Below are 19761 nucleotides of genomic sequence, written 5' to 3' on the forward strand. Positions count from 1 at the left end.
CAAGTGTTATTAACTATTGGTAACATACTAGAAAGCAGCCAAGAACACTGAAATGATGTTAATGGACCCACAACCTAGAAACTGATTTTCCTTATGAAGGGCCCACTCTTAAGTATTAGTTACTCCCATTTATCTAAATAGACAATGTCACAGGCAATAGAGTTAAATCCTTCAGAAGGAAACCAAACATGCTAAACCACATTGTCATTTCTCTGTGCTAGTGATGTAATTGTTGTTCTCAGAACATTATCAAGAGCTGCCTGTTACACAAGAGCTGGGTAAGATTACTTATTCTATATGTAATTGCTTTATTACACATCTAAATGAAGCATTCTAATATATCAACGTTGGAACTTAAGACCCTCCCCAGTTATCAAGTAGTGTGGAGAAAAACAGGGTCTTTGGAGCCAGGGAGGTAGCTCAACTGATTAAAGCATATCTTGCATGCTTAAGGCCTCAACTGTGATTCTTGGTACCATACAACCCCCTGGAGCCTCCCTGGGACATTGCTGGATGTGTATCTTGCTGGTTCCCTTCTGGGGGCAGGAGAGGGGAACTATTTAAAACAACAACAGAAAAAAAAATACAAACATGGTCTTGATTCCTAATCCTAAACTGTTACTGTCACTGTCACTGTCATCCCATTGCTCATTGATTTGCTCGAGCGGGCACCAGTCTCTCACTCCTATACTTTTTTTTGTTTTTTGTTTTGTTTTTTGGGTCACACCCAGCGATGCACAGGGGTTACTCCTGGCTCATGCACTCAGGATTTACGCCTGACAGTGCTCGGGGGACCATATGGGGTGCTGAGAATCGAACCCAGGTCGGCTGCATGCAAGGTAAACACCCTACCCACTGTGCTATCACTCCAGCCCCTCCTATACTATTTCTAAAATAATCCAAAGAAAGTATATCCTATCCAAAACTTAACAAATTACCAGTGAATAGAAACAAACACCAAAAAACATTTGAGCAAAAGAAAAAATATTTTCAGCTAAATTTAGAAAATTGTTCCAATTTTATATTTACTAAAGTTATTCAAAATATATTAAGCCTTGAAAAAGTATAGCATGTACTAATACATATTAAGAATTCTAGATCTGGCATGGACTCTTCAATACTGGGTGATGTGGAGGAATCTCTATGGAGCAAAGAAAAGTACATAATACCATGTGCCAACTGACATTCGTTTTTTTAGTGGCAAAAAGAGGTTTGGATCACAACCAGAGGTGCTAAAAGCTTACTCCTGGCTCAGGAATCACTCCTAAAGGAGATTCAGGAAACCATAGGCAGTGCCTGGAATTGAACACAGGTGGCCACTTGCGAGGCCAGTGCCCTACCCCTTGTACAATCTCTCTAGCCCCACCCCAACCCCATGCCATTTTAATACCCTTATAATGAGAAATGCAAACTATTATCCCCAACTCCCTTCTCTTAAGACTATGGACTTTCCCTTCATTTTCACCTGAGCATTAAAAATCTAACTTAACAGCTTAAAGCTCAGTAGCTCACTATAGACTTCTTAATAAAATTAGCATTAAGATTTGGCTCTTGCTCTGACTGCCAAATCATCATGGCCTTTCTAAAACTGCCACACACTTCAAAGAAATGAATAGTGAGGGTATGATGCCGCCAGCAGGTCAACCGGTACTTGTGGGACTAGTGCATCAGCAGCCTGATGGTGCCTTCAGGCTTCCTGATACTCCAAAATTGCTGCTGTGCCTTTGGCCAAACCCCAACAACTTGGGGCCAAGTTTACCAAGAAATTAAATGGCCAAACTGGTTGAACTCTACAAGAAGAAAACATCCAACCCCATTAGAAAATGGGGCGAAGAAATGAACAGAAACTTTCTCAAGGAAGAGATATGAATGGCCAAAAGGCACATGAAAAAGTGCTCTACATCACTAATCATCAGGGAGATGCAGATCACAACAACCATGAGATACCACCTCAACCACAGAGACTGGCACACATCCAAAAGAACAAAAGCAACCGCTGTTGGAGAGGATGTGGGGAGAAAGGGACCCTTCTACACTGCTGGTGGGAATGCCGACTGGTTCAGCCCTTTTGGAAAACAATATGGACGATTCTCAAAAAAATTAGAAATTGAGATCCCATTTGACCCAGCAATACCACTGCTGGGAATATATCTCAGAGAAGCAAAAAAGTATAGTCGAAATAACATCTACACTTATATGTTCATCGCAGCACTGTTTACAATAGCCAGAATCTGGAAAAAACCCGAGTGCCCTAGAACAGACGACTGATTGAAGAAACTTTGGTACATCTATACAATGGAATACTATGCAGCTGTTAGAAAAAATGAGGTCATGAACTTTGCATATAAATGGATCAGCATGGAAAGTATCATGCTAAGTGAAATGAGTCAGAAAGAGAGAGACAGACATAGAAAGATTGCGCTCATCTGTGGAATATAAAATAACAGAGTAGGAGACCAACACCCAAGAATAGTAGAAATAAGTACCAGGAGGTTGACTCCATGACTTGAAAGTTGGCCTCACTTTCTGGGGAGAAGGCAGCTCAGATAGAGAAGGGAACACCAAGTAAAATGTGGTTGGAGGCCACACGGGGGAAGGGTGATGCGTGCTGAATGTAGACTAGAGACTGAACACAATGGCCACTCAACACCTTTGCTGCAAACCACAACACCTAATTAGAGAGAGAGAATAAAAGGGAATACCCTGCCACAGTGGCAGTGTGGGGTGGGGGGAGATGGGATTGGGAGGGTGGGAGGGATGCTGGGTTTATTTGTGGTGGAGAATGGGCACTGGTGAAGGGATGGGTTCTCGAACTTTGTATGAGGGAAACATGAGCACGAAAATGCATAAATCTGTAACTGTACCCTCACGGTGACTCACTAATTAAAAAATAAATAAATTTAAAAATATAAAAAAATGATAAAAAATTAAATGGCCAAAAATTCGGTATGTGGGAGCCACATCCACAAACCACCTCCTGCTCAGCTGAGGTGAGCTCCTTTATTCGCCTTATTTACAAACTCATTTATTCGCCTTATTTTAAAGACCCATAAATAAATCTCGAAAGTGATCAAAAGCCACAGTTAATCTCAGACCCACACATGATTGAACAGACCAGGGTAAATCAGAGGCCGGTGGGTTAGTCTGAGGAAGCCCAAGCAGAGCCCAGACCAGCTGCTTGCTCTCACAATACAAAATCGCTGTCATACCCCCAGCCTAACTCCACCGTCTCAGGACGGACCTCACCAAAATAAAATCTGCTGAAAATTCGGGTATGCAGGTTTTGTGACTCAACTCTCCAGGCTTTCTTCAGGTCAGGATGGGCTACCTGCCCCCACCTCCCTGTACTTCCAGAAGCCTCCGTAGTCACATCCACACCACAAAGCAGCCACCCAATTGAAAAGCTATTGCAGCCTTACCATCCCAATAACAATAACAATACCAAATGCCCTGAACAAACATCATGACCTCTTAGCTCCTATTTTGCAAGCCATAATGCACAAAAGGAAAAAGAGGGAGAGAGAGAGAGAGAGAGAGAGAGAGAGAGAGAGAGAGAGAGAGAGAGAGAGAGAGAGAGAGAAGGAAAGTGCCTCCCATAGAGGGATACTGAGGGTGGGGAGCTGGGTGTTGGGGGATGGGTAGGGAAAAGGGACATAGGTGATGGGAGATGTACACTGATGGAGGGATGATACTGGATCATTTTATGACTGAAACCCAGTTGTGAACAGCTTTGCAATGGTCTACCTCATCGATATTCAATTAAAAATCTTTTAAAGTTTTTTAAAATGTATTGTGGAGTTCATGCCCAATTCAATCAGATTAATCACTGGCTAAATAAATAGCAGTACTCCTACATTTTAAAAAAGAAAGAAAGAAAATGAATGGTGCTCTGATTCTCAGAGTGTGCCTGACTATTCCTAGGATAGACTTTACGTAATCATTAGTATTTTACCCCTTCATTTCTAGACCCAGTATGCCTAGTTCCCCCAGACCTGTGTGAGTGTGGCTCACCTCAGGATTGCTCAGGTTCATCCCTGGATCCTATACTTCCACTTGCAACAAACAATGTTCCTCTAAACATTTATCTGGCCCTCACATTCCTTCTTGCTTTGAGGCAAGAACTGGCAAAAATAGACCCCAGTGAAGGTAACATTAGCTCTCTTCAGTTGACTATAGTTCTCATCCTTATACTTCATTTCATTTGAGTTAGTGATCCATCATACATAATGTCACCATTTGTGTCCTGAACTGCAATCACTTCCGGGGGAGGGGGAAGAAGGGAGGAACACCTGGCGAAGCTCAGGGGTTATTCCTGACTCTGCGCTCAGGAATCACTCCGGCAGTCCTTGGGAGACCATATGGGATGCTGCATTGGTCACATGCAGGCAAGCACATTATCTATTGTACAAGCTTTCTGGCCCCTGCAATCACTTCTTAAAGGTCACCCTGCCTTGGTACTTACACATTCCCTCTATGACAATGTAACAGATTTTTAAATAGAATACGATGTCTTATAACAGTCAAAGCTGTTCTCTTTTTTTTTTTTTTTTTTGAGGGGGTCGGGATGGAGAGGTGCTCTACCTGGGGGTGCTCAGAGCTTATTCCTGGATCTGGGCTCTGAGATCACTTCTGACAGTGCTCAGTGGACTATATGTGATGCCAATTTTCAAACTGGGATCTGGACACATGCCTTACTGACTATAATCTCTATGTCAAGTTTCACTTCTTATAGCATTCCGAGTTCTTCTTTCGTGTGCAAGGGAGCAGGGGGAGTGTTGGCAAAGGCACACCCATCTGTACTCAGGGTTTACTCCTGGCTCTCTGCTCAGGGCTTACTCCTGTCAGTGCTGGTGTGGGCACTGCCTTAACCCCTGTGCTATCTCTGTTCCTCAAAGCTATTCTGGATTTAATGCCTGTATTCTTTAGTTCTCACTTGTATTCCATCTACTCTTTCTCTCAGGTCTATACTTGTAAAAATGCTCTCTTCTACTTAAACCTGAAAGTTTTGTAACTTTCCACATGGTGAATCAATAAAAGAATAAATTAATTTAAAAAATGAACTAAATGATAGTTCTAAAAAAATGCTCTCTTCTTTTTCTTGTTTTTTGTTTTAGTTTTGGGGTCACACCTGACTCTGCACTCAGAGATCACTCCTGGCAGTATAGTTGGGGGACCATTTGGGATGCCAGGGATTGAACCTGGGTCGACCAAGTGCAAAGTAAATTCCTTACCCACTGTACTATTGCTCTGGCCTAAAATGCTCTCTTCTTAAGCTAGAATGTTTATTTTTTATTTAACTAACTTCTAGTCTTCTTTCAAGATGAACTGATATATTATTTCCTTTGAGACACCTTCTGTCTCCTCCTCCCCTCTATACCTACTGCTAATCAGTCTGCCTGGAAGATCCTTTTGTCTATCAGTAGCAATTGATGACTATCTCAACACTGCATAATGGTTGCTTTTCTGAGCTCTGTACTCAAACTGGAGTGAACTCCTTGAAGGCACCACTGTTAAAATTTATCTCACATAAATAAAAAGAAAAATGAGGCCTGCCTTAATTATTTCATGGTTGCAGTAGATATCAAAAGGAACTAGAATTTGTAAAGATTCCCTCTGCGCCAAACAGTACATATTAGGTCCTTTCCCAACATCTCATTTACATTACATAAGATAGGATTTATAATTTTAAAAAGTGAACAGATTTTTAAAAATTTTAATTATATTTTGATTGTTTTCAGATATTAATGACTTTTGTCAGGTTCTTACAGTTTTCCATTTGAGGTAACAATTGTCATCCGGATACAAATAATTTACTACGACTCACTTTTATTTCCTATTATTTCCAAGTTAGTGCATGTAGTATAGCTTTCCCTGATTTAAAAAAAATAGAAGAGGGGCTGGAGCAATAGCACAGCGGGTAGGGCGTTTGCCTTGCACGCAGCCAACCCAGGTTCTAATCACAGCATCCCATATGGTCCCCTGAGTGAGCACCGCCAGGGGTAATTCCTGAGTGAAGAGCCAGGAGTAACCCCTGTGCATCGCCGGGTGTGACCCAAAAAACAAAACAAAAAAAAAAATAGAAGAGAAAAATAATACTCGAGACCAACAAAGTTTAAGGTTAAAAATTCCTTTTTTTTTTTTTTTTTTTTTTTGCTTTTTGGGTCACACCCAGCGATGCAAAGGGGTTACTCCTGGCTCTGCACTCAGGAATAATGCCTGGCGGTGCTCAGGGGACCATATGGGATGCTGGGATTCAAACCTGGGTTGGCTGCATGCAAGGCAAACGCCCTACCCGCTGTGCTATCGCTCCAGCCTCCTAAGGTTAAAAATTCCTTAATAGAGTTTGGGATGTATAGCTTAGTAGTAGAGCATTTGCCTTATGAGTGTGACTTTGATTGCTGGCACCATAAAAACAGAAAAAAAAATCCTTAATGACATCCTTGCCTATGTATAAGGAAAAAAATCTTTCATGTAAAATCTTATATAAAGAGAAGCATTATATAATGTTTACATAGGAAGAAGTCACTCAGGTATTTGAATATTTAGTCAAATTATTGAAAAAGTACTAATAGTACTTACCATTTCTATAAGAATTCTAATTGATGAAAAAGCAGCACTCAAAATATCATAAACATAAAACAGAAATGAATATTTCTCAATCTGATTCTCTGAAGCTTCTTCTGTTGGTTGAAAAATAAAAATATGTTAACATTGGTATGATGTGTTTTCAAACCTACATTTTAGGTTTAATAATTGTACTAAAGAACAGTTAACTTGTTTCTTACCTTTATGAGAAGACAAGGAGTTATCAGTTGAAAAGAAATCACTGTTTAGTAGGCTATTTTTCACAAGTATGTCCATTTCCAATTCATAAGTGTCTTCAATATCTAATGATATTTCTGATTTTTCATCATAATTTTTGAAATGTGAGTCTTCATTAGTTGTCTTAGGCAATTCTCTCTTAGAAACTGTGTCTGCAAATAAAGTATTATATATTTCCTTTATAGTACCTGCTATATCTTTGTTTGGGTTTTTTTCTTTCCTTTTTATGTCTTTCTTCTCTTAATATTCCTTTGTTGTATACTTCATTTTTCTGCCTAGGGTCCAGAGAACTAGATACCATAGTGGGTAGGACACTTACATTGCATGTGGCCAAGCTGGGTTCAATCCTGAGAACCACATATGGTTCCCCACACACTGTCAGGAGTGATCTCTGAGCACAAAATCAAGAGATAGTCCTGAGTACCACTGGGTGTGGCCCAAAAGCTCCACCCAAAAGCTATAATTCTTGTATAAATACAGACCCACAGTAAACTATCATTTAGGAATAAGAATATTTTGAATTGCTGAAGTTTCCCTTAGTTTAGACTTCCTTTTGTTTGTGTGGTTGGTTTTGGTATTGAGGTCACCCCCAGCATTGCTCAGGAGTTACTCCTAGGCTCTGCACTCAGGAATTATTCCTGGCAGTGCTCAGGGGGACCATTCAGGATGCCGGGATCAAATCTGGATTTGTTGTGTGCAAGGCAAACACCCTAGCCACTGTGCTATCTCTCTGGCTCATTTGCTTAGATTTCTAAGAAAATCATTTCAATATATGTGGTGCCATATATTGAAGGTGTAAAGTAACTAAAAAGTGAGTGTAAATGGAAAAAACCCTCATCTATAAGAATAAGAAATTAACTGAAATCATACAAAATAGATGAAACAAATCACAATACTTTAAAGATTTTATTTAAAAAATAAAAATACAAAAAGAATTTTAGAAACTTTGCTTTAAAGAAAAATGAAATATTGTCTCCAGAACAGATTTGGGAGTTAAGATAGGGAGAACAGAAATTGCTTTTGCTAAAAATAAAATCGCCTCAGTACTATTTAATACATGGCTGGAGTGATGGCACAGCAGGTACGGCATTTGCCTTGCATTCAGCCGACCTGGGTTCGATTCCTCCGTCCCTCTCAGAGAGCCCAACAAGCTACCGAGAGTATCCCGCCTGCACGGCAGAGCCTGGCAAGCTACCTGTGGCGTATTCGATATGCCAAAAACAGTAATAAGTCTCACAATGGAGACGTTACTGGTTCCCGCTCGAGCAAATCGATGAACAACAGGATTACAGTACTACAGTGCTACAATTCTTCAATAAAAATAAATTTTATTGAGCTGAAGAGATAATACAGGTGGCAAGGCACTTGCCTTGCATGGTGGCTGACCCCAGTTCCATCCCTGGCATCCCCGCATATGGTTCCCCAAACACAGCCTGGGGTCACTCCTGAGCACAGAGCCACTAACAGCTCCTGAGCATTGCTGGGTATAGTCCCTAAACCAAAATGAATAAATAATAAAACAATTATAGTAAAACATCTAATATTTTCTTGGAACACCTTTACATCTCAAATCATTTTTATCCTGGGATTTTTAATTAATATTTTAGTTTAAGACCTAATTACAGAATAAATTAGATACTGGTAAATTAAAAAGAGGGTGGTTGATAAGCTTATATATAACTTGTGGGGGTTGGCTTTGTTGTTGTTTTGGGGCCAAACCTGTTATTGGGTGGCTCCTCCAGACTCAATGCACCCCATGTGGTGCCAGGGATCAAAACTAGTCCTCCTGCACACAAGGCATGTGCTCCAGCCAGTTGAGCTTTCTCACTAAGCTGCTGTTCATCATTTGGTTGAATATTTTGATAAACACAGATTCCTGGAAATTTTAATCCAATTTAGACTTACAAAAATCAGTTATGGACTGGAGTGATAGCACAGTGGGTAGGGCATTTTCCTTGTATGCGACCAACCCAAGTTCGATTCCCAGCATCCCGTATAGTCCCCTAAGCACCACCAGGGGTACTTTCTGAGTGCAGAGCCAGGAGTGACCCCTGTGCATCGCCAGATGTGACCCAAAAAGCAAAAAAAAAAAAAATCAATGTTTGAATATATAGATGTTTTATGGCCACATGACTCCTCTATCCACTTTTCATCACCATACCATTTATATTATCTGTGATATAATTTTCAATTGAAAAATTTTCTGTTGTATAGTTTTCAAATACATTACCTTCATCCTGTATGAGTTCAGAGAATGGTAATTCTGTTTCCTTTGGACTGTTCTGGAAGTTCCAAGTGTCAAAATTATGAAAAAACTTTTGAAAATATGCCGTAGTGTCAGGATTATCTGCTTTCCCAAAAGCTTTTTCATTAACTGTTTGATCTTCCGTTTCCATGGTTTTTATTATTTTTATTTCTTGTTCTTTATCAAGGTCAAATTCACTTGGAAGATGTTCTTGTTTGTCTCCTTCACCTCTTTTCTCATTTTTTCCATCATCTGATATACGTTTTTCTTCATTAGCATATGCAAAGGCTAGCATGCCAAAACCAAAATCAAACCAACTTGGCTTGAAAATTGAGCTACCATTAGTGACTGAGTCTTTTTTCTCTGTTTCTGTACATGGGACTGGGGGATCGTTATCAGATGATACAGAATTAGGAACATCTAGTGGTGTGTTGCTTTCTTGAGACAATGACTCAAGTTCTGTATCCTCATTTCTAAACCCTAAATAATCTGTAAATCCACCATCAAACCACCCAGTGGTTTGAGATTCTAAAATGTTCTCAGACTCCCATTCAGACTGCTTCTCTGTTATTAAACCAAATTCTAGCTCCGTTTCTTGCTTCTGTTCTATCTGATATTCACTACTACTTAATTCCTCTAGGTCATTCTCATCATCCACTGCCTTTTTTGTAATTTGAAATAAGCTTTCTTGTGAAAGTTCAGTAGCTGATTCAAAAATCAGTTCATTGGCTTGTTCCTCTCTGAATTCAAACCATTCTTTCCCTGTAGGCACAGATGAGGACTGTAGGTCATGACTCTCTTCTGGAATAGGATCCTGTTCCACACTTCCAGCTTTTGCTCCATCCCCCTCTTTTGATTCACTAAGAACCTCTGATAGTGAAAACTGATCTTCAAACAAAGTACTTTCAGAAACTGGATCAAATCCAGATTCTAACTGAAAATCACTCCCGTATATACTTATGCTTTGATTTTCATCTTCTTCATATGGGTATACATTTTCACTATTATCAGCGTTTAACTCATTTTCTTCATTGTCAAATATATACCTTTCCTCAAGAAGACAAAGAAAGTCAGATTCCTAAAGAAAAAAGTTGTGATTGATATACATATATTAAAATGTGCTACTTCTCCCTAAGTCATTTAAAATATATAACTGATTTCCCAAGACCTAAAAACTAACTCAGCAGAGCAAAAGCTAAAATCAAATATTTGTATCACTATCAAATTTTCAAGGCTAACAATAAATATTGTTAGTAATATTTATGAAAATACCTTTACATTAACATTTTTTCCTTATCAGGGTCAGAGCAATAGTACAGCAAGTAGGTATTGCCCTGCACACAGTTGACCCGAGTTTGATTCCTGGCATACCCCATGTACCACCAGGAGTAATTTTTTTTTTTGCTGTTTTGGGTCACACCTGGCGATGCACAGGGGTTACTCCTGGCTGTTTACTCAGGAATTACCCCCTGGCGGTGCTCAGGGGACCATATGGGATGCTGGGATTCGAACCCGGGTTGGCCGCGTGCAAGTCAAATGCCCTACCCGCTGTGCTATCACTCCAGCCCCCATCCAGGAGTAATTTTTGAATGTAGACCCAGGAGTAACCCCTAAGTATCACCAGGTGTGACACAAACACTCAAAAAAAGGTGTTCATCATCAAAGAGTTGAGGAATTTAACAAGTCAAGACAATCAAAGCCCCAAGTATATTTTTCAACTAAACTCTGAGAAAACATATGTGCCTACAAAGTTTCTAGGAGTGCAGTTAGACTAATATAACCAGCTGAATAATGATTTTAAAGAGCAAAACTTCACAAAACACTTAGGGATCACTCCTGGTGGTGCTCAAGGGACCATATGTAGTGCTGGGGATAAGACCTGGTTCGGCCATGTGTAAAACAAGTGTCTTATCCACTGTACTATCTCTGGCCATTAATCCCAAAATTGGTGCTGGCAAAGAGCCAAACAGCCTTTAGTGTGCTTAACTAAACTGACTCATGTCCTACTGACTTCATTTAAACAAACTGGCTTAACCTACATTCTGAATTAAATAGGCCAATCAAATTCACATTTTAAAAGTCACCTTCTGATATCATTTGTCACTAACAAGCCCAACATTATCAAAACAAATATTATCAAGTTTATTTAAAACTCCAATTGCTGATGAGGTTTTAAATATGAGACCTAGAATGTGTGTTAGGAAGTAAGTTTTGTCCAAGTTAGGACATAATAATATTTAAGGCTTATTATAGCACTCACGAAGTGCTTCTTTGTATTTTACATGTGTTTATTTTTTCCTCATTAAAATTTATGAAATAGAACTATATTGAAATTATCACCCTGATTTTACAGGTTGGAAAATTAAAGTTCCCAAGTCCACTTAGCTACTAAGTGACTGAGTCATACTTTGAACTTTGACTGCAACCAAAACCTATGCTTTCAACCACTGTGCACGCTGTCATAAATCAATCTTTGCTTATGTCCAACTTAATCTTACCTAATTTTATGCATTCTTAGGATATTCATAAAGTAGATTCTCAAGCTAACTATTTTATGTTTTCACTATTCCATGTATATAACCTATGGATACCGATATTATGAAAAACTGTTTAGCCAGGAAATTTTTTATTTTATGACTTTTATAATTGATTTTTCATATGAAATTTTTGGAGGCCAGCTTCACACTTATTTATGTTTATTACACTCACCAAAATCCCCACCAAAATTCTCACTACTAAAAGACCTTTCTATTCATTCATCCATTCATTTACCTTTCCCCTTCAATAACCACTATAATTTTTCAAGGTTACTTTCACTGTACACTGCCAGATCACTTGCTTTAGTTATTAAAATTCCATATCTGGATGAAACCCACTGGTAACTATCTTTCACTTCCTCATTTATTTCATTTATCACTATCACCTCAAGATCCACCCAATTTAGGGTTTAAAGAGCAAAAAAAGTGGACCCTGGTTTGATCCTGAGTGCTGACTGAACTGATCCATAAGCATTGAGTCATAAATCAAATAAGCAAGTAGGTTTCAAAGATGGCCAGGTGTGGCAAAAAAAAATCCATTCATTTTGTGCAAAATGCACAATTTAATCTATTTTATTTTAATTGGATATAGTATTCCATTGAGTACTCCACAGCTGCATTAGATGCCTCCACTGCATTCAAAAACATCTTGTGACGAACTACCCCATAACCATGTGAGCTCATCTATTGACCCTGTTGCAGAAACTCATAAATAAATCTTGAAAGAGAACAACAAGCTGCAAAAAATTCTCAAACACCCATGCCCAGCTGAGATGACAGGGCTCTCTGGGAAGTGGGTGGGCCAGTGCCTCCTCAAACAAAACCCTGGCAGCCACTTGTTCCCATACTCTGAAGTCACTGCCATGCCTCTCACCTCAGTACTGAGCCTGACAGAAAACTTAACCTTCCCCAAACTTCAGGTACCGGGGTCCCAGTTCCTGAAAACTCCAGCAATTCTTGGAACTGGGATGCGCTATCTCTCCCTACCTCCCTGTACTTCCAGAAGCTTCTGTAGTCACCCCCTCATCCCTAAGCTGTTGTCTAGCTAAAGATTTAACTCCACCTGGACTGCCCTGTTAAAAATTCTGGATTTCCTGGAGTGAACGGCCACATTCACAGCTTCACGGCATCTTCAGACTCTACAATACTGACAATCCAGTTGGTAGCACACCAGATTGTACAGGATATAATGTAGAAGCCAATCAAGTTCAACTAACAAAAACATTAACAGAAGGCTTAACTTGTAACAACATCTTAATAATCCCTCAGATAAGAACTTAATGTCCCATGGTGAGATACAACAATTTTTACCAATTTTCTTCTAAGGAAATATTATTTAATCATTCAGTTAGAAATTTATTGCTAACAAGCAATATGACATAAATTATTGTGGGTCTGATACAGAGACAGGCTAGGGGATTGTCGGGAAATTTGGAAACAATAGTGAAGTGAAGGTGGCAGTCGTGATGGGATTGGTATTAGAAGATTGAATGTAACAAATCAGCATGAACTTTGTAAAACATGGTGTTTAAATAAATTGTTTGAGGAAGAAAACATCTCCAGTTGTCTGTCAATGTTTATTTACATTGATTCCATGTTCTTAAATACATTTTAGGGAGAAGGGGTTCAGCCACACAACCCCCTACCTTCAATGTTGAGAGGGGAAGAAATTATCACCAGCTCTATGCTTCATGCACCATGTTGTGTTAGAGGTTGCTGCAAGCACCTTACTTGCCTTACTATTGCTCCACTTAACCAAGACATTTCTAAGTCAGTTAATAACCAAGAATGAGTTTGCTTACTTTAGTTGATATTTCAACTTCCTCATATATGAACACCTCTTCAATCTGGACTGCATCTTTGGGGAAATATCCGAAGTCTTTTCCTTTCTATCAAAATGAAGAACAAAGATTATAATTTAAAAAAATAATAATAACAAAGAAATAATAAAATTAAGTTTATCCTTGCCTTTCTTTTTTTTCCCAAGAGGGTGGGGTCAAACCGGATAGTGCTCAGGGGTTACTTCTGGCTATACACTCAGGAATTACTTCTGACAGTGTTTGGGGACCATATGCAATACCAAAGGTCAAACCTGGATTTCAAAAGAACAGTATTAATCAGAAGGAACAAAGATCTAAGCTGGAAAATGTCACTTTTTCTAACTGTAGAGGAAAAACTATTTCACATAATAATTTTCTTCCTTTTCCATGTCCTTTACTGATCTTATTTCCCAAGTGAACTTATTTACACTACTATAGCTGGAATATCATAAAGTAAGAGAATGGTGCAGTAGCCACACTAGGTGGAGCTGTGACATATTCAGCATTTCAGTTTATCAAAATCAGGTAAGATGATTTTAAAGACTGGCATGCATTCTTCAAAAAAAATAAAGATTATAAAGATGGGGCTGGAGCGATAGCACAGTGGGTAGGGCATTTGCCTTGCACACTGCCAACCTGGGTTCGATTCCCAGCATCCCATATGGTCCCCTGAGCACCATCAGGGGTAATTCCTGAGTGCAGAGCCAGGAGTGACCCCTGTGCATCGCCGGGTGTGACCCAAAAAAAAAAAGCAAAAAAAAAAAAAGATTATAAAGATCAACAGAAACTAACAGTATATTGGCAAACTTCACAATGTGGTTCCCTAAACTTAATAGGCATGAAGAAAACACTTAATAATGTCCCAAACCAAGCACACTCAAGCCTTCCCACTGGCACCACAAACTATCATCGCTTTTGTGAGAAACTTTAGATTTTACACACACAGGAAGCAGGAAGGAATGCTTTCTTTTCCTAACATGATACCTACTGTGACGTTTCTCTTACAGCTGCATCAGATATCTCCAGTGCATTCAAGACATGTGGTATGTTTAAGACAACATAAGACAGAGGAAAGAGGAGGAGTTGGAGAGGAGCTCAACTGGCTGGAACAAATACTTTGCATGCAGAAGGCCTGGGTTCAATCTCTGACACTACATGATTTTCCACTGATGGAGACAGCCTCTAAGCAGAGCCAAGAGTAACTCCTGAACATTTCTGATTTTTTTTAGTTCTTTTCATTTAAAATGAGTAAGGAAGGAGATGGAGAGATAGTACAGAAGGTAGGGTGCTTGCTTTGCACACAGCTGACCCAGATTTGATCCTAAGCACCTCATACAGTCCCCTCAAGAGTAATCCCTGAATACAGAACCAGGAGTAAAGTGCTGAGCACAGCTGTGTGTGAAACGAAAATAAACAAAAATGGTGAAGAAGGGTTATAGAGATATCGCAGGGCTTAAGGCATTTATTTCACGTGCAGCCAACCACCAATTCATTCCCTGGTACCAACTATGATCCTCTAGCACTGATAGGCATTTTCTTTGAAAACAGAACCCAAGTAAACCTTGAGATCACCCAGGTGTGGCCTAAACTCTCTCTTATTGGAAAAAAAAAAAAAAGATGTGGAAATTTTTCGGCCTAAGACCATACAAATAGTTCTGGTCTGTGGCACTCAGCATTTTGTTCACATAGTCACTGATGGTAAAAAGGAGGGTAGAACCTAATAGACTATGATTCTTTATATAGCAATCAGAGGACACTTGAGAGACCTCCATTACATATGCAGCATGGAAATGATGTATGTATTGAGCTGGTTATGCTTCTTGAGCCTGGGATGATAATGGCTTACCATGGAATTTTTCATTATAAAACATGATGTTATAATCAAAGATGCAAACCTATTTTCAGCTGAAAATAACATTAATTATTAATATTCCAATGTTACATACTCAGGAAGATGATTTAATCTTGGAGAAACTACAGTATAACAGGACTTTGCTATAACCACTCAGGTGTATTTTTTTCCATGAAAAATTCAAATATCTTGCTTTCTTAGTCTATTGATCTTTCTGAGTACCTCTTCAATAAAACTTAGTCCTTAGTTTTCTCCAGAAAGACACAGGTGTTTTCTTGGTGTTGGTGTTGATCATGGTTTTTATGGTTTGGTTTGAGCTTTGGGCCACCCCTGATGGTGCTCAGGGGTTACTACAAGCTCTATGCTCAGGCATCATCATTCCTAGCAATGCTGCAGGACCATGCAGTGCTGGGGATCGAATGTGGGCCTCCTGCTTACAAAGCATGCACTACAGCTACTTGAGATCTCTCCTGCTAGTACTAGGCCTGACCATGTGGGTCTGACTTGGGCTCTGTGATGTTGTACTGCTCAAGCCCAGCAATGCTAAGGACTCCCCCAAGGCCATGCTGACAGTGCTACCTGGGGTGGCGGTAGGGTGGGGGGAAGGGTCCAAGCTGTGTCAGGCACCACACTAGGGGCCTTACCCATGTTGGGAGTGTGCTCCAGTCCTTTGAGCTATCTTCCCAAGAAATTTATAAATTTCTTTCCTATACATTTAGAAATGTATAGGCATTCTAGGGGTGTGGGTGATGGGAGGGAATCTGGGGACACTGGTGCTGGGAAATGTACACTGGTGGAGGGATGGGTGTTGGGATTCTGTATGACTGAAATCAATCATAAATAGCTTTGTAATGGTCTATCTCACAGGACTGGAGCGATAGCACAGCAGGTAGGGCCTTTGCCTTGCACGTGGCCAACCCGGGTACGATTCCTCCATCCCTCTCAGAGATCCGGGAAGCTAGTAAGAGTATCTCGCCTGCATGGCAGAACCTGGAAAGCTACCCATGGATTATTCGATATGACAAAAAACAGTAACAACAAGTCTTACAATGGAGACATTATTGGTGCCTGATAGAGCAAATCGATGGACAACAGGATGACAGAGTTGCAGTGCTATCTCACAGTGTTTCAATAAAATAGTTTAAAAAATGAAAATAAATTTATAGACATTCTGGAATTACCAGTTAACACAACTCTTTTTCTTTCTTGGTTTTGGGGACACACCCAGCTCTATTTAGTGTTCATTCCTGACTGCTTAGGGATCACTCCTGGAAGTGCTCAGGGGACCTTAAACGGTGCAGGGGATTGAACCATGGTGGACTGTGTCCAAGGCATGCTCCTTAACTTCTGTACTATTTCTCTGGCCCTGACCTTTTTGTTTTTTGTTTGTTTGTTTAAACAAGTTAAAGAATATCTATCTATACACAAAGAACATGTGTATGTTCCTTTGAAACTCTTCAATGTAGTTTCTTCAGAGATGGAAAGATGACATCCTTGTACAAGTTTGTCATTTATTCTGTAACTTTAGTAATACTAGATACTTACACTTCCTGCCCATAAGTCTTCCCTTTCTCCTGCAAGTTTCACATAAACAAATATTTCTTCTCCTTCAGTGAAGTTCAGATATCGGCAGTCAGGTCCTCTGTAGTCTGTCACAGCTAAGACTCTATTTATTAAAGCTATATAAAAATGTAAAGAAAAAACCCACAAATTTAAGTTAAAATGCTATTATCCTCTTCCACCTGACCTCTTCCAATCCATTCTATATATTCCCAGATGCTAATTTCTTCTTACCTAATTTACTTACTTTTGTTAGTTGTGGGACCCACACCAGGCAAGGCTCAGGGGCCATGTGGGATAGGGATAAAGCCCAGGGCATCACACATGCAAGGTGGGAGGGCGGGGTCTACCACTGGAGTCATATTCCTGATCCTCATAATAGTTATGACCTTTAAAAAAGACGTCATAGACTTTCCACTGTCCACAAAATCAGTTTGGTGCCGAGAACTGAACCAGTGTTGTCTGCACACAAGGCAAGTATCTTAACCTCTGTGATAGTTCTCTGGTCCCCACAAAATCAATTCTAAGGCTTGAAATATAAGGTAAGATATGATTGTCTTTAACTTTCCCCCTCTCCTATGTTTAAAATCAGTATATTGGGATGGGAAATATAGTGAGTAGGGCACTTGTCTTGTAGGAGGCCAACCCAAGTTCTATCCCCAGCACCCCAGGGAGTCCCCTGAGCCCTCCCAGGACTGTTTTTTGAGTGCAGAGCCAGAAGTAAGCCCTGAGCATTGTCTGGTATGGCCACTACACACACAAAATAATCACTTCCTTTTATTCCTTTACAGTCAGATTTATCTACTGCCCCTAGAATATATCAGTATCATTTTTCCACCAAGGATTTTAAAAAGAATTAATTTTCTTCCTGGCACCTACTATATTCCAGGTATTATGATAAGCTCTTTCATAGCTTTGTATTATTAAAACAGACTATGAAGTAAATGATTGTAATTTAACAAATTTAATCTCAGAGACTTGACCACATGATAAACAGTGGAGCCAGATTTTCACTGAGGCTCTTTTCACTACACCTTCTGTACCTGTGCTCTTTCCTAAAGCTAGACACCGAGTTCTCTCTTCATAGTCAATTTGAACCTTCCTTCCTAAGACACATCTAGTGGATCCAGTCCACCTTGCCCCTTCTCTAACATCCCTATTATCTGTGATCCATATTTGGAATCACTTGTTTATTGTTGCATATGGACTGGTCTTGTCACCATTCACTAGAATGAAAATCCCTAGAGGCCAAAAAGCTTATCTTACATTTTACTTTCTTTGTCTTAGATACATATCAATCACCCCCACAAACTCAACAAATACAACAGGTTTAAACAATAATCATAACGCATCCTAGATTTAATCATTCAACACAGAAAATAATACATATATCAAACTAACAATTGTAGAATATGTAAAACATTTTAACTCTGCATTTTAGTGAAAATAACATAAATGACTAGACACTTGAGTGTTCCCTGTCCCTGTTCTCTAACTGGCATTAAAAAAAATAATTGAAATGCAAAGAGGAAAAAAATATAATTTGTATTATGTAATCCTGTGTACTAAACCTAAAAATACTGAGTTACATATTGAAATGATTAAGGGAAATGTTTACCCATGAAAAGTTTACTTATAACTAATTTGTTTATGTTAATAACACTCTGCATTTTAATAACTTGTTACAAATTAGAACTAATTCTAACATACCAGAGTTAAAATTTATTTAAAGCAATTCTGATAATTGGTATGAGTTCATTTTTCAAAGTATTAACAACAGAAAATAAATTAAGTTCCTATGGAATAAAATGAAACCAATTTTTCTTTGTAGAAGATAGAACAAGTTTAATATACAGAACATGAACAAAATTATGTACTCTGTAGAATTTTTATAATAAGTAAACACAGAAATTATTTATGTTTTTTAAAGTTTTGACAAAATAAATTGTATTGGTTTGAAATAAAAACAATTTCAGGGGCTGGAACGATAGCACAGTGGATAGGGCATTTGCCTTGCATGGGGCCAACCGGGTTCGATTCCCAGCATCCCATATAGTACCCCCAGCATCACCAGGAGTAATTCCTGAGTGAATGAGCCAGGAGTAACCCCTGTGCATAGCCGGTGTGACTCAAAAAGAAAAAAAAAAACCAATTTTAGAAGACTAATGAGACTCAGCAGTACTGCTTATGAATTAGAAACAAATATTTCATCAAAAATAAAAATTTAATTATTTGATATCTTTTTAATACAAATCAATTACATTTATCTTAAACTTATTAAAAGTACTGGTTAGTTTGGTTTTGAGTCATTGGTTTTTATACTTTCTGATATGTTTACATACCAGACTGATCTTTGCTATTTTGTATATTTACATTAAATGCTATCACAAAAATTTTGCTTCCAGCATTTCCTATTTATTAACTATCTGATTGCAAATATTTATCAATGGTATTAATGCTCATTATATCAGGCATGTCCACAATAACATTCTAAGTCATTTCATAGTAAGACGAAAAGAAGGAAACAAAAGAAAAGCAAACTTACTTTCACATTCCAAGTCACCACATTTTTTGAAGCCTGCCAGCAGTTTTGTGCTCTCCAGATACTTGGTCAGAGAAATAATCAAAAGGAGAATTCTGTGAAGTCCGAGCTCCGCCATGCTAAAACAAACAGGAATCTCAACAATGGAAAACTGATTATTCAGTCTGTAGATTTGTCAACCCAAATAGAATTTACCAGGTCCTTTCATAAATATGAGAGGAAGAGGTTTTTTTTTTTAATTTCTCAACAACTACATTTTTCTACCGGCATGTAGGTTTAGCGTAAGGAACAAACTCTCTGCTCTCAATCTGCAGTGTCAGGTATCCAGATAATGCATGAGCTTAATAATTAACAGGGATTTTTAGTCCGACTCAAGGCTTACA

At 39.0% G+C, this 19761-nt stretch overlaps 1 protein-coding gene across 2 annotated transcripts in view; it reads right to left on the reverse strand.

The window, feature by feature from the left end:
* Positions 1 to 19496, reverse strand: part of MIA2 (MIA SH3 domain ER export factor 2) — a 95005-nt gene extending 75509 nt beyond the window's left edge. Inside the window, exons 1-6 of one of the 2 annotated variants that reach the window (XM_055132803.1) lie at positions 19382 to 19496; positions 16822 to 16955; positions 13407 to 13493; positions 8969 to 10145; positions 6786 to 6974; positions 6580 to 6680 (exon numbers count right to left, since the gene is read on the reverse strand). In XM_055132803.1, the coding sequence (XP_054988778.1) occupies positions 6580 to 6680; positions 6786 to 6974; positions 8969 to 10145; positions 13407 to 13493; positions 16822 to 16955; positions 19382 to 19496 (1803 nt within the window). Of the gene's footprint in view, positions 1 to 6579; positions 6681 to 6785; positions 6986 to 8961; positions 10146 to 13406; positions 13494 to 16821; positions 16956 to 19381 lie in introns of both variants that reach the window. The other variant, XM_055132802.1, reaches the window with a different exon arrangement.
* Positions 19497 to 19761: the final 265 nt, after the last annotated feature.

Source organism: Sorex araneus, chromosome 3 (assembly GCF_027595985.1).
Source record: "Sorex araneus isolate mSorAra2 chromosome 3, mSorAra2.pri, whole genome shotgun sequence".
Taxonomy (NCBI): Eukaryota; Metazoa; Chordata; class Mammalia; order Eulipotyphla; family Soricidae; genus Sorex; species Sorex araneus.